The 15982-nt window shown below is 42.8% G+C and overlaps 1 protein-coding gene across 3 annotated transcripts in view; it reads left to right on the forward strand.

The window, feature by feature from the left end:
• Window positions 1-15982, forward strand: part of LYST (lysosomal trafficking regulator) — a 138296-nt gene that overhangs the window by 49154 nt on the left and 73160 nt on the right. For all 3 annotated transcript variants that reach the window (XM_078596535.1, XM_078596536.1, XM_078596537.1), the window contains 2 exons: window positions 3047-3416; window positions 5898-5988. In XM_078596535.1, coding sequence (XP_078452661.1) covers window positions 3047-3416; window positions 5898-5988 — 461 coding nt within the window. The remainder of the gene's footprint in view (window positions 1-3046; window positions 3417-5897; window positions 5989-15982) is intronic.

The following is a 15982-nucleotide window of genomic DNA, read 5'->3' on the forward strand; positions in this document are numbered from 1 at the left end:
CATAGCTTCGACTGGGATGCGTGCTTGCCTGTAATTGGTATGACTGAGATGTGAGTCAGAAAACTAATTAAAATGTTCCGAACAATTATTTTCAAATTATTGGCTATGCTTTTTATTCCGGGTAATGGTCCCCTATACCTGATTTTTTTTCTTTTTTTACAAACTGGCTATAGCACCACATATCGATTGGACAAATGTCTGCTTGACCATAACAGATGAGCGGTCAAACACCATTAACCACTGAGACTGGCTCCCAGTGGATTTAGCGAAGCTTGTGAACAATTGAACGATTCTGACAGCCTTGATATTTAGCTGCTTTCACCCATATTTTTCAGATAAATGTATTTCAATGCATTCGTGGATTTCTTAGACATTTCGAGAGGCGCTGTTGGGCTCCGTGATTAACTTGTGCGGGTGAATTTGTTAAATGGCCCACTACCACGTTACTCGAGAACAGATTTGCGTCTCTATTTTGTAACAACTGAGACTACTGTCTGTGTCGTTTGATTATTTGTGAGCCATGATACGGGGCGCAGTGGTTCGCTTGCTACTTTATGAATTGCCAGCAACGCTTGAGTTTTAATCTTGGCCACAGAAATCGTCAGTGGTGAGTGATATCTAAACCAGTCCTGGGTTCCCCCCCCTTCCCTCTCTTTTGATCAACTCACACTGATGAGTATGGTGAAGTATGGTCAAACAACCATTACGATGGCATAGAGAGAGGCCTTCACCCGGTGGTTGATAGACAAAGGGCTGTAAACGATATGAATCATGTATTTTTATTAACCATGATAACCCTTGAAGCCAATACCTAACAATCACTTACTTATTATTGATGAGTCATTGATGCCCCCATTGAATATATGTCATAGTTAATTGATGTGCATTGAGGTCCTGTTTCGTTTGCATAAACACAGTATTGGCGTGTTTGTTGCTATAGATTTATGTGACCATTACCACATTTGATACATTCACACAGCTCATCTCCTCTCTTCATCTGGAATTGATTAGATGTACGTACGTACGTATGTTGAAAATCATAATAATCCACGGACTTTGGAAATCCACTGCTGGATGAAGGCCCCTCCCCGCACAGTGTCAGTCATGGGGGATGTTTGAACATACTTTGCCGTGCTGGCCAGTATGTGTTAGTGTGTCCGGGGTTCAGAGCCGGTTAGTACATTATGTCTGTATGTATGTTGAACTTCTTTCGCATCGTACACAGCCGACCGCGCTAATCGAAGTGACGTGAGCCAGTGCCTGGAATTTATTTTATTTCATTTAGTTTCATTTATTAGGTATACCCCTGTGAGCCATGCGGCTCTTGACTCAGGTGCAACCGCAACAAAACAAAAACATGAACAAGAAACATCTTAAAGTCGCTACACGCAACAGAAAAATCCAGGAAAAAACAGCAAAGTCTTCCAGAAAAACACCAGTAGCAGAGTTTCAAGGCATCACATCCCCTAGGACTGCATTCTTTAAATGAAAATTCAGAAAACACACAATATATTTTGGTTTTTATGGTCAATTCTGGAACAATATAAGAAGAACCAGTTGATGACTCGGTAGATTGTTTGCTTGCAAAAAAAAGAGATCATGGGTTTCAAATCCCAGCACATAACTCCTTCTGTTCTCACGGGTCTCAACGCTGAACTGATCCATTGAACTAAATAAATGCGTTCCTCTGCTTTTTTATAGATGTGATCCCATGTACAGTATACCAATGTGTGCAATGAAATATTTTTATTGATGCTAACGGTAACTTTTAGTCCCAGCTCGATATATCCGTACTTATTTCTCGCACTGCTTTGATTGAACTAAAACGGGCTGAATATAATGTACGCTTTTCATTGACAATACGTGTCGGAGTAAATATCTCACAATTGCGGAGGTCAATATTTGTGATTATTGAGGATTATTCGTCTCCCCACGGTTACAATTTAGCATCTGCTCCTCCTCGTGGTAGAGTCGGGATGTCTGACTTTGCTGCATGTGCCAGGAGCTTCTTGAAGAAGAACCTCCGAGCTGGTGGAGCGGTGTTTGGTATACGCTTGAGTTGATGACCGCCGGAGTTTTCCAGGCATTCTACGCTTGGCAGAAGGGAATTATAAGGGGGAATACTTTGCACTAAAGGGAATTATCACGTTGTGTTTTCAGGTCTGGGCTTCAGGGCAGCCGCATCCAATCAGATCCCTCTGCTAATCCATCGTCCGCTGAATTCTCGATTCAAATATTCCCGAATTGGCAGGGCATCGTGTGGCTAGAGAACATTAATGTTTTATGCAAATGGATTCTGGCCGCCCTGTACGTGCACACACAACACCATCGTTTATGTTACTTTGTTTGTTCATGCGATCTAATTGTTGTTCAACATCTCTCTCTCTATTATCCGGGATAATGGGAAGAGGGGTGGCACAGATAAAATAAAAACACAAATAACATTTAACACGTAGGCTTTCGCGACCAATGTGTGTTGAAGCCACAACATTTACAATTCAACACACCGGTGGGCTAAAGCAGTGAACTATTTGTCTTTTGTCAACGTGACACATTTTTACTGATTGGCCGTGTCGGGTGGTGGAGGGTTACGACACATTTATAAATAACGCGATCTAAACCCAAAAACGTTGATTATGGACAAATAACATTATATGTTATTAGGCTTTTAATAAAATCGTGTTTATTGCTTATCTATGTAGATTGGGAGTGAAGGTGTAGAATGTGTTATCTCTCTTTTATCGTGTTGTTTTAAGCAAGCCTTTTACTTGCAAAACATTTTCGTGGACGAGTGTACACCAAGTCAGTGACCCTCGACGAGTGAGGAGCTGCTCATAATTAAACCATCCGGCGAGTAAAAAAAATACACGATTGAGCTCGGTTAAACCCGCAACCCTGATAACCCGGCCTTGGATAGCCGATAAGTTAACCGCCGTGTATTACAACGCCTGCATTTATGGCAAGTCGGTTGATTTGTCCAAATTGACATTCAAATCCCCCCCCCCTTGCCGCACCCCTGGCCTTGTTCCAACTTCTGCCCCCTTAGCCCGGCCATGAATGCAGGCGCCTGTAATGTGCTGGCACGGGAGCTGCTCACGGACATCCACCAACTGTGCCGCAACCTGGCGGAGCAGAGCACCTCCTCGCCGGGCAGCTCCGCACCCGTCACCAGCGGCACAGTCTCGGGGCCCCAAGACAGGCGGGTGCCGGGCAGTGGCGACGGTGGCGATGATGATGGAGGAAACGGTGATGGAGATGAAGACGAGGAGGAGGAGGTGGAGGATGACGAGGAGGAGGAGCGGCGGCAAGAGCAGCAGCGGCGGCGGGAGAGTGGACACGTGACGGCGCTGGCGGATTACCTGCTCGCTGGCCGCGGGTTCACTTTGCTGCTCACGCTCGACTCGCTGCTTAATCAGGTATCGGCGTATAAACTTTTTTCTTTGTTTTGATCCGTTAGCATTGTCTCTCTGTGTGTCCGTCCGTCTGTCTGTGCATCTGTAACGGTGGGGTGGGCGGGGCGGGGGGGGTCGTGATAATTCCGTAGAGATGGTGCAATATATGCAAAACTTCAGATTCGGGAAAATCGACTAAATTGAACAAAGGTTTACCCAATAAGCCTCATTCTTTGGGTCTTTCGGTAAAGTCACGTAGATTGTTTCTTATAAAATAACCAAAAACTACGACGTTTCGATCACAGAAGGAAACAGGATGATGACGACTGCTTGTGTTGTGATCGAAACGTCCTGGTTTTTTATTCTCTTTGAACCTATCTACGTGACTTTACCAAAAGACCCAAAGAATATGAATTCCTGCAGTCACTAAAGCTTAAGTCAAGATCCAATAAGCCTCGTCAAGCTTTGTGATGTTACACGTTATGCGCCGTAATCTCATTAAACAGCTCAGAAGGCAACGTTAACATCAATTGAATATTGATTTAAAGCTTTCGTGACTGCAGGGATTCATATTCTTGTTTCCCTCCTACGTTACTTTACCGAAAGAACCAAGAATATCAATTAAATATTTGGAATTACGAATTGGAATTACAAATGCAAGTTGGATAGTGTTACAACAGCCTTCCTTGTTTAATCTTTTTCCATAATTCTATCCCAATTGTGCTGTCGGCGTCGTGAGCCGAGAGCGCAGGGCAGTGCAGCCCTTGGTGTTAGATAGCGCACCACAGAAGTGGATGTCGCAGAGCTATCTCTAGAATACCTTCAAACGACCTGTCCTGAGCAGTCTGCTAATTTGGCCTGCTTCGGTTTGACACTCGGCAGTTTATTAACGAGCGGAAAGTCACTCGCGCCGCCGTGCTGGTGTTTTCACTCGAGCTCTCGCCCCCGTGTGACAAGTGCCAGTGGCACCGCCACTCCTACAACCCGTGCCCAAGCCTCGTGGCCCAATCATGTGCGGCTGGGTGGTGGGGCAGTACCAGCCAGAATTCCCTGTGCTTTGGGTGGGTGGGGGTGGTATAAGCGGGATGCCAAAACCGCAGCGCACTCATTTTTGGAAAACTTCTACGTGGAGAATGAGTTAGAGTTTCTGAAGGATATTTCAGTTTTTATTTGTGTTTTCATGAACACATTCCGCAGCTTTGCGGTTTCGTCTTGAAACGAAATTGTGAACAAAATAGCGGCGAATGATATCCGTGAGTATCATTGTCTTTATCTCATTGTGTCATTTCCACAATAAATGCTTAATAATTAATCAGTGTAATTTCTCATCTCAGTGGTGGCTAAACTATCAGATAAACCAATAATCATAATAATCTGGAAACATTTCTGAAAGCCCAGAAGTTAACTCAAAATAAGCTACTTTTGATTTTATCCGGTCCCCTAAATATTGCCATCCTACTACTGCTTCTCTAAGCAACCTGGGTGTCGTTGTTAACAAGCTGCATTTTATTTGAAATAATGCATTTTAAAGATTTGCTCTTAATGACCTTTAGATAGCTGTGAAACGGCTTTGTGAAAACATTGTGTATTATGGTAATGGCGCCAGTTCATTGCGTATTTCGCTACCAAATGTCCATGTGCTGTTTTGCATTTCCATGCCCTGCTGTTGTTATAAGAAATTAATCAAAAACTCCCCATGAAAGGTCCGTTTATTTCATTATTTCAAAAACTCTTCGCAAGTGCATCCAAAACAAATCTACGTTGGATGTTGTGTATGCCTGCGGGCGACTCGTGTTAGGCTTCTTGTAATCTTCTGTGTTTACTTTTGGCCCGCTGCTGGAAGAACGTGTCTGCAATACATCAACAGAGCCATGCTGGTGTAACAGCGGACATTTTGTTTGATGTTTTCCTAAGCCTCTCGCAGCAAGTGAAACTTAGTTACGACGTGGTCGGTCGTGGTTTTGTTTTTCTATTTCAAACACTGTACATTTTGTTTCGTTTATAATTAATATACTTTTTTTATAAAATACAAATGTCTCCGTTTTAGGGAATTTCTGCTTCATATTTATCTTCAATTACAATAGAAAACGAGCAATCCACTGAAAAAAAAATCACTTGCAGCACCATCCTTAAGGAGAACGATGATGAACTGATTTCTGGCCCCAAGGAACAGGTTTGCAGATTTGCTGAGTGCCAGATCTCTAAATACAAGGTGGCACAGTCATCATTTAACCCATAACACCTGGGCATGTACTGCAACCTCTGTCCAGTGAACCTTGGAATCTTCAAAGTGCACTTAGCCTGGAACAAGCGCGGGTGGGGCATACACCGCCAATTAAAGGTGTATCGTGTTTGTTTTTGCATGTGTATCGTGTTGTGTGTGTATATGCTCAAAACAAGCCCACTGTTTCTGGACAGCATCTTGAGATGTGGCCACATTTAGGCACGATGTAAACCCAAGTTGTATTGTACGGTATGCCCTGTGTGTGTGTTTTTTTTGCACAGGAACTGGCCTGCCGAGAAGATCTGCTGAATCTGTTGCTCTCCCTGCTGCCTCTGCTGTGGAAAATTCCAGTGCGAGAAGAGCAAGCTCGTGGTTCGTCCACAATTGAATTAAATACACTCTATACACTGCTAATCTTCAATGTATTGATGTAAGATTATGGGTTTTTTTTGTACCGTCAACGGTGATGGAGCTAAGAGCATCAACTCTCTGTACTTAAGAAACCATTTAATTCCCAAGATTTGCTTGGAATTGAACCTCGTATGTCGGCCTTGCCAGATTATTTCTCTGACATGGAATTAGTGCTCTGAGCCGCCTGGATATCCCGTTATGGACGCCAGAGGCATCCATCATTTTTCGTATTGAGGCTTACCTCTGACTTGACAAGTAGGCCACCACGGGGTCCACGTGACTGTGGTTAGCGAGAGAGTTGGGGTGCCACGTCTGATCTATAACATCACAAGTCAAAGCAACCATGCCATCTGCGAACCAAGATATTAGCGATGTATTAATATACCATAATATAATGGATATGAGGTGAAATTAAAGTACACATACAGCATTGTAAGTAGAATATACTTTTAAACTGTGCGCAAAAAAACGTCCATCATTAAACCCACCAGTATTGGCTATTTAAACAAAAATTTAAGGTTTTCCCACACAATATCCAACTCATAGAACACTGTTCACATATCAATACCAAACTGAATTTGTCACCTTTCTTAACAAGACCTCGTTTTCATTGAACACCACAGTGTAAGGAAAAAATGTTTCCAATATAAGCGCAGTAAATCACTCTGCTCTCCCCGTGCACTCTCTCCAAAGCGTCAGCCTTTTTTTCTGTTATTACTGCAGCGTTCGGTGGTGACTTTCTTAAAGAAAGTGATTACACAGCTGCTAGTAAAGCGATGAATAATTTGTATAATCTTGGCACTATGTTATCCATTTAGGTATTCTGTCCACTGAGTCATCGATGCAGATTGCACACCTGGTGCTGGCGGGGGAAAATCATAGCTCTTACTGCGTTACCATTTACTTTAGTCTTGTATTTTGGAAAGAATCAAGTTGTACTTGAAGTTACTTTCTTCACAGCAATTGCTCTGATGTCGTGTTTTCTTGTGCGCCTGTGCGCACCCAAGAAGCCCACTGCTGTTGCTATCTTCAAGTACATCTTGAGACGTATTCTTTCCCACTGGATTTCCCAAAAAATGTTATCATTATTTGCAGTCCCCATAGTGTAAATTGCAGTCTCAAGCTCTTATTATATTTTACGTATTTTTGTCTCTTTGACCTCTCTATGTACGTGCCATGAAGAAGGGACCATTGTCCAAAACGTAACCGAATGTACATTTTTTGTTTTTTCAAGGCCGCTGTGTTGTTGACAATTTTGTTGACTTATTTACATGAAGGATTATTTTCTTCAATTGCCATTCAACGATGCGCCGTGAGATTTTCTGAAAGTGTGGAATGCAATGGAATTATAAATGTGTAATTGTCATACGCTAACTTAAAAAAGAAAGTTTATTTTCACTTGAGTTCAAACAGGTTAGGTTTAGTGATGCTGGAGATTGTACGAATCAATTTCCGAACTGAAGATCTTTGTGTTTTCACAGTAAAACCTTTAATGGCCAAAAATACAGGACACATGGAAAAGCGCATACATGCAACTTGCTGGTATTTCCTTACACGTGGGTTTCGTGCAATTAAAATGTTTCCTGTTAACCTAGCTGAATTTAAAATATTTCCCAAAGAGAAGTAATTGCATAGATATGGGATGTGAAGATGAAACCTTTGATGGCCGAGTCGTGATGCCGCGTTCTTCGCAGTGAATACTCACGATAAATAGTTCTATACCGCACTGATATAAGTGCACACAGGGATTGACACACAGCACAGGAATTGACACACTACACAGGGATTGACACACAGCACAGGAATTGACACACTACACAGGGATTGACACACAGCACAGGGATTGACTCACTACACAGGGATTGACACACAGCACAGGGATTGACACACAGCACAGGGATTGACACACTACACAGGGATTGACACACTACACAGGGATTGACACACTGCACAGGGATTGACACACAGCACAGGGATTGACACACTACACAGGAATTGACACACTACACAGGGATTGACACACTACACAGGGATTGACACACTACACAGGAATTGACACACTACACAGGAATTGACACACAGCACAGGGATTGACACACAGCACAGGGATTGACACACTACACAGGGATTGACACACAGCACTGGGATTGACACACTACACAGGGATTGACACACTACACAGGGATTGACACACTACACAGGGATTGACACACTACACAGGAATTGACACACTACACAGGAATTGACACACAGCACAGGGATTGACACACAGCACAGGGATTGACACACAGCACAGGGATTGACACACTACACAGGGATTGACACACAGCACAGGGATTGACACACTACACAGGAATTGACACACTACACAGGGATTGACACACTACACAGGAATTGACACACTACACAGGAATTGACACACAGCACAGGGATTGACACACAGCACAGGGATTGACACACTACACAGGGATTGACACACAGCACAGGGATTGACACACTACACAGGGATTGACACACTACACAGGGATTGACACACTACACAGGGATTGACACACTACACAGGAATTGACACACTACACAGGAATTGACACACAGCACAGGGATTGACACACAGCACAGGGATTGACACACAGCACAGGGATTGACACACAGCACAGGGATTGACACACTAAACAGGGATTGACACACTACACAGGGATTGACACACTACACAGGGATTGACACACTACACAGGGATTGACACACAGCACAGGGATTGACACACTACACAGGGATTGACACACAGCACAGGGATTGACACACTACACAGGGATTGACACACTACACAGGGATTGACACACTACACAGGGATTGACACACAGCACAGGGATTGACACACAGCACAGGGATTGACACACTACACAGGGATTGACACACTACACAGGGATTGACACAGCACAGGGATTGACACACTACACAGGGATTGACACACTACACAGGGATTTACACACTACACAGGGATTGACACACTACACAGGGATTTACACACTACACAGGGATTGACACACTGCACAGGGATTGACACACAGCACAGGGATTGACACACTACACAGGGATTTACACACTGCACAGGGATTGACACACTACACAGGGATTGACACACAGCACAGGGATTGACACACTACACAGGGATTGACACACAGCACAGGGATTGACACACTACACAGGGATTGACACACTACACAGGGATTGACACACTACACAGGGATTGACACACAGCACAGGGATTGACACACTACACAGGGATTGACACACAGCACAGGGATTGACACACTACACAGGGATTGACACACTACACAGGGATTGACACACTACACAGGGTTTGACACACAGCACAGGGATTGACACACTACACAGGAATTGACACACTACACAGGGATTGACACACAGCACAGAGATTGGCACACTGCTGGATACATTCCTGATGACGAACCTGATTACTGAGTTAACTATCACATCAGGACATAACAATGTGTTCATGACAGTGGTCTGAGCAAGTTTACAGGTTTTATATTGCATTGAATTAAGGGTGTGCAGTATATACTTTATTTTCTATCTGGTACAGTGTAAACAGAAATATATAGTTTTGTACATTGGAGAGGTGTGAGCGTAGTTATAGTGTAATGTTTTCATACACTCGGAGATTCTGTCTTCATTAGCGTTGTTATTAATAGACGCAATCGTGCAGAATAATTATCTTTGCACAGTACTAATGGCGTTAGATATTACGCAAAAATAAATATCAACGGCATGATTTTCGGAACATATACGTGTATGCCTCCTGATATTTAAACTTTTATGAACCATAACCTTTTGCAACCTAATTGTATTCGCGTTTAGCACGACGCTTCATATTTCAATTTTATACAGACTCTGCGTTGTTCTTCGAGTCCCTTTTCAGGTTAGATTCTATTATCGTATTTTCACTTTCGCCTAATCTTTGAGAGCCCGTTAAATAGTTGAAATTTCAAACGGTCTTGTTTTTGAAAACCAACATGAACGTCTTGTTATGAATCGACATGCACGTATGTGATGATATTCTGCTTGGATTACGGTATACATCCTATCAAGATTCTGCTCAGGCAACCATGCTGTGTTTAAACTGCCACAAAGAACATGAAAATGTTTGTACTGTGGTACCACGGTTGGTATCTTTATATATGTGTGTGTTTTTCAGTAAATGCTGAAATTTAGGTGATTTCTAGTTGTCTGTATTCAAACGTGTCAATGGCCTTCAGTTATGCTGCCAGCCTTTTGATTTATATTCTTAATGGCATTGTACCACCAAAGATTAGTAAGAATAGTAGACATGTTTCACTTAGGTTAAGCTTTGTGCACATATACAGTATCTGCTTTAAATATTTCAAAACTGTGGCATTATTACGTTGTGCAAATATGGTTTTCTTAAAGATCATATAGTTTCTGGTGCTGTTGCTCCTTAATTTGCAATGGCAACATTTCCCCCATGAACTACGAAGCAAAACGCAATGAAAATGTGTTAATGGCAAACACGGTGCTTTGTTGTGTCACCAAAGTCGCGCAAACGGTATCTCTGGTGGTGAAACGTTAGCTGTGTAAGGAACCAGTTAATCCTATTTTTGTATTCGGTAAAAATCTTTTGCCGATTTTCTTGAAACCACATTGTGTGTGTACCTTAGCAAATTGGTCCTTCCTTGGGGGCGGGGGGGGTGGAGAAGATATCCTGCCCTGGAGCCTTCCCTTTCTTAGCCACTGCAAATTCCAGAGTGTGTGCTCTAATGTAAAACGCTCAGAGACACATGGCAGAGAATAGAAATTAGTTTATTAAAGTGCACATTTTTCCCCCCATCACATGAAGAGCATGCCATCGATTAGTCAGACCAACAGTGCCGGCGTGACTTCTGATTTTAAAATAGCAAACATCTGCATTCAAACATGCACGGTGCTTCAGCAAGGCAAAAGAAAACATTAAATATTTGAACAAGCTGCTATTCCAGTTCATTAAATGAGGATGATGTTTTTTTTTTAATGCACTGGATCATGCTGTGTTATTTTCAAACATGCCCAGCATTTACGTTTGTCACCCAATATATAAGGGCACCTTAGTGCCATTCCCTGAGCTACAGATATTGATACGGCACAATAGGAGTCTTAAAATTGCCGAGTTGGGCTTGTGGAGTCTCGGATATAAACGCTCCTTCGAGAGGTCCCTGCGATCTTGGGATGGCCTTCTTCTAAGTAGTCCCGAGGTCAAGGCTCTGCTCCTGGGGTGTTTGGGATTTTGACATTGTGTACCTCCCAGACTATGGAACAACGCTTTGCCTTTGTCAGTAAGACAATGGGAGTCTTTAGAGCTAGTTGAGTTTGAAAACGCGCCTCTTTAAATTTGTCTTTACCCCCGAGTTCTGTCCATTTACCCTGCAGTTCCCTTTCTACTCTTTGGTTCTTTTGGTAAAGTCACGGAGATAGAAAATTCATAGATAACGACGTTTCGATCGCAACACAAACAACCTTCATCAGGTAAAACAAACACAGCGGTAGGACTGCTGACGTAGATCCTGCTTTCATAAATGGTGCACATTGGGATCTACGGATGAAATGCGCCTTTACAAATGTAGGATATTATTATAACTCGACACGTTCCCTTTTATAAGTCTGTCTTTAACGTGTAACCCTTTCATAATGGTTACAGTTTTTTTTTTATAATTACGAGGGGTTCAACAATTCCCAGATTTATGGCTTTCAATTGACAGACAATCGTGGGAATATCCCGGAGAAAACACATCCACCGCTGAGATGGAGTGATGAAATCGGCTCGCGTGTAGTAGGTGCCTGATGGATTATGACATCTTAGAACCATGAGAAATAGTGATGGCTTGGGGGAGCCCTTGCAGCAGTGGATAGATCATGATCTATACTGCTGCTGATCATGATAGAAACGTTTTATATTCGTATAAGGGAGAGCTTTACTCGCCTTGTCCAATATCCCATCTTTTGAGAATTAGAATTCCGTCTAATATAATTATTGCACAATAATATACTTAAAGTTTCAATATACATATCTGGAAGTGCCTAGGGTAATTGGCTCTCTTGAGAGAATTCAAACCGTTTTATTTTCACGGTTAAGCTGCTGGAGGTTCTTGTGGAGGCCACCCGAGTCTATAAATACACCTTAATCATGCTTCACATCACAGGGTCACTTGGAATTTGGCACGGTTAAAAATAATAGAATATTTTTCAAATGTGACTCAAACCGGAAGTGGGTGTCGGCTTACCGCCCACAGTCATCCATTACGGTATTTGGGAGGCGTGGAACATTTCGTTTTTTGGGGGCATTAATCCTCGACTTTTTAATTGGCTTGGCGCCGCTTTTGTGGGCCAGAACAAATCAAGTGAGTGGGGTCATCCTTTAGAGGACAAGTTCTGAATGCTTCATGAATGTAAAAAAAAAATCACGAGTCGTGTATCACTCGTGTAAAATTCGGCAAAAGACCATGGTGACCCGAGTTTAATATATGAAATAAAGTGAGTGTTAGTGAGAATTTAATTGTTTTATATTTTTATTATTTTATTGTTTCCCTTCCGCGTGACTTTGCCGAAAGAACCAATAATATAAAAGTGAGTGTTTTTCTTCCACATTTATAAAACCTACTTCAATAAAATGGGAATGAAAACAAATTGCGACCTCAAAAAATAATATATAAATAACCATGACCAAGGTAAGAACTCTTGATTTGAAGTGATTGAGCACCGGGTATCAGCTCTCAAGAACCTGGTTCGAACTCACGTTGCTGACCACCAGAGCTTTCCAGGTGTTGTAGGTGGGGCTGTGACATTGTGGCCAGGAGATGGCGGCAAGCATGGGGATTTTCTGCTGGGGTGTTAAATTGCCCTCCCACTTACTGACGGTGGGATTTAAGACGTGCCCCATTGTTTCAACTGCCTGCTGGTAAAGTGAGGCCGTTAACCTCCTGGATTGCGAGTCCCAGTGGCAGAGGTGTGGACTCGAGTCATGCGACTTGGACTCGAGTCAGACTCGAGTCATGATTTTGATGACTTCAGACTCGACTTGGACTTGCCTCATCTTTGACTCGACTTGACTCGGGACTCGAGAGCAAAGACTTGAGACTTACTTGTGACTTGCACAACAATGACTTTGTCCCACCTCAGAGGTGTGGACTCGAGTCACGCGACTTGGACTCGAGTCAGACTCGAGTCATGATTTTGATGACTTCAGACTCGACTTGGACTTGCCTCATCTTTGACTCGACTTGACTCGGGACTCGAGAGCAAAGACTTGAGACTTACTTGTGACTTGCATAACAATGACTTTGTCCCACCTCTGCCCAGTGGTGCTAGAACCGGTAACACCACGGCAGCATCAGTTGTGTACGCCGTATACAACAACATACATTGCAATACATATTTTGGAGTGTGGGGAAAGATTCTTTTAGCAAGCCACTGTAAAAATGTTTTGTGGCAGTTGTATTTTCGCCGATAGCTTACGCTAACGTGTGACTTCTCGAGTGGCCATGCAAGTTTGTTTCAACATTCTTTCTTGCAGTGCAGTAAACAAATGCAACCCCACAACCCAGTGGAACAAATGGTAGTCAAATCATTCATTGCAATCCCAGTGGTGCAGCACCATCTCCCACCATTCTATGATCTCAATCAATCAACACGTTTGATCAGTTCTAGATTTGAAGTTTTCGTGACTGCAAGGATTCATACTCTTTTGTTTTTTCGGTAAAGTCACGTAGGCAAAAAATAAAAATAAATTAAATGAAATCACGACGTTTCGGAAGCAACACAAGCAACCGTCATCAGGTGTTGACTGCTCCAGCAAAATTACTGAGTCTGATGCCTCCGTAATTTTAATTTCATTTATTAAAAATTTTAACCTATATGACTTTACCGAAAAAACCAAGGAGTACATTTAATCAGGTCCTTTATCAAAGGTCAGTTTAGAGCCACTATTTGAGAACTTTGTTTTTAAAATTTCAAAATAATTTGAGAGCCCTCTTTCAATCCCCGCTGCTGGATGAAGACCTCCCCATGCTGTGCCGGTTTCTGAGCATACTTCACCATTCTGAGCATACTTCACCATTCTGGCTAGTGTGGGTTTGCGCAGCAAGGCAACCCAGGGCTGATCACGGCATCCTTCGCCAATCTAACGTAAGCCGTGGGTGGGAATCGATTGTGGTTTGCTGGGGCTTCTAGCATAGTGTGTGAGCCACCATTTAAATTACAATTTGAAGAACATTTAAGCACCATTAAGATGAAACCGAACGTAATATTTGCTCGTGCTTTGTCGACTCGTGGGCAGTGCAGGGGTTTTAGCTGCTACGTGCGCAAAGCATTTACGTAGTGCGCGCGCTATTGCGTCACTCGGTATTATGGCATGCAGGTTTGTGCTTTGGATTATAGGGTGGCGAAAATTAAATGTCTTTTTTTACTACCCTTTGTACGCATACATTTTTTTTCCAAATAATAACAAAATATATAGAGGGCATGACTTGCGTTGACAAGAAGCGGGCATTTAATAATGACATCAATAACGGTGCCCTTTTCGAAGCCGTTGAGTGACTCATCGATTTGTATTGCAAAGTAACTGAGATGCGTACACAATGTGCAGATTACAGGGGTGGGGGGGGGGGCTGGTAAACAAGTCTTCTGTGTTGGCATAGCCGCCATGTGGCATTCTCACCCACGACAGTGTTGCTGTTGGGGGCCGTCCGTAAATGACGTCACGCACCTAGGGGGGGGGGGGGGTCAGACATTTGTGACGATGTGTGACGAGGGGGGGGGGGGTTGAGAAATGTTACGTCACATCAAAATGCGCAACTTTAAACAAATATAGACAACACGTTCTACTTAATTAAATATACTGTACTTTTAAATAAATGTTTTCTCCTACAACATCAGAGTGCAGCGGCACATTAAATACGCACTACAATGACAATAGTTTAAAGCGATTTGAAGCATGTTTTTTGGGGTGGGGGGGGGCAGAGCTTTGTGACGTCATATTTGAGGTGGGTTCTGACTTTTTGTGACGCCGTGTGACGAAGGGGGGGGGGGTCAAAAATCGTCAAAAATCGCGTGACGTCATTTATGGACGGCCCCTTGGGACAAAATTAACCTGACCTCTTTTTGTTAAATGTTGATGCATAAATTAAATACAGGTTTCCCTTGAGCTTCATGCGGGAGATACGTTCCGAGAAAAGGGCTCGCACAGCGGAAACCGCACGAGGAGACATTCGCCTGCCGAGTAGCGCGTAGAGTACACGCACAACGTTGTCCCGCGTACGACCGCATAGCCACACACGAGCGAATTCAGGCCGCATTCAGCGAATTTTTGGTAGAAATAGGTTAGCTCTTCATATGCCCGTCACATCGCACAAACCGAACCCGCATAGAGCGAGGGAAACCTGTAACCTCACTCGTGGAATGGGCCCATCAAGTAATTCTTCTCTTTTAAAAAGCTGTAATAATGGACTTGTATTGTGTGCATGCACGTGTGCTTTTGTTTGGGGTAGTTTTATAATTTTCGCGCAGTCAGCCATATTATCTCATGCTTTTGTACATCTGTGCACACTGCACATTGTGTGTATTATTTGCAAAGGTTGTGTCTCCTTTCTATTTAATAATAATTACATTCATCTAATGTTTTTCATCAAGGATCTCAAAGCGCTGAACAGGACACAGCAGCAGCTGACACTCAGCATAAAAATAAGAATAATTTACAAAATGAACTAAAGGTCTAATAAGCAGAAGTGTATAAATAGGTTTTAAGGCGGATTTTAAAAATGAATATATCATTTCATTTTTTTTTTAAATGTGTTCATGTACATCTAGGTACAGTACATTGCCTGTTTTTAAATAAAAATGCACTTGGAGCTGTGTTCCGGTATAAGCAGTTGGCATTTGTTATTTAGTC

This window comes from Lampetra planeri, chromosome 7 (genome assembly GCF_965212315.1).
Source record: "Lampetra planeri chromosome 7, kcLamPlan1.2.h2, whole genome shotgun sequence".
NCBI classification, from domain to species: domain Eukaryota; kingdom Metazoa; phylum Chordata; class Hyperoartia; order Petromyzontiformes; family Petromyzontidae; genus Lampetra; species Lampetra planeri.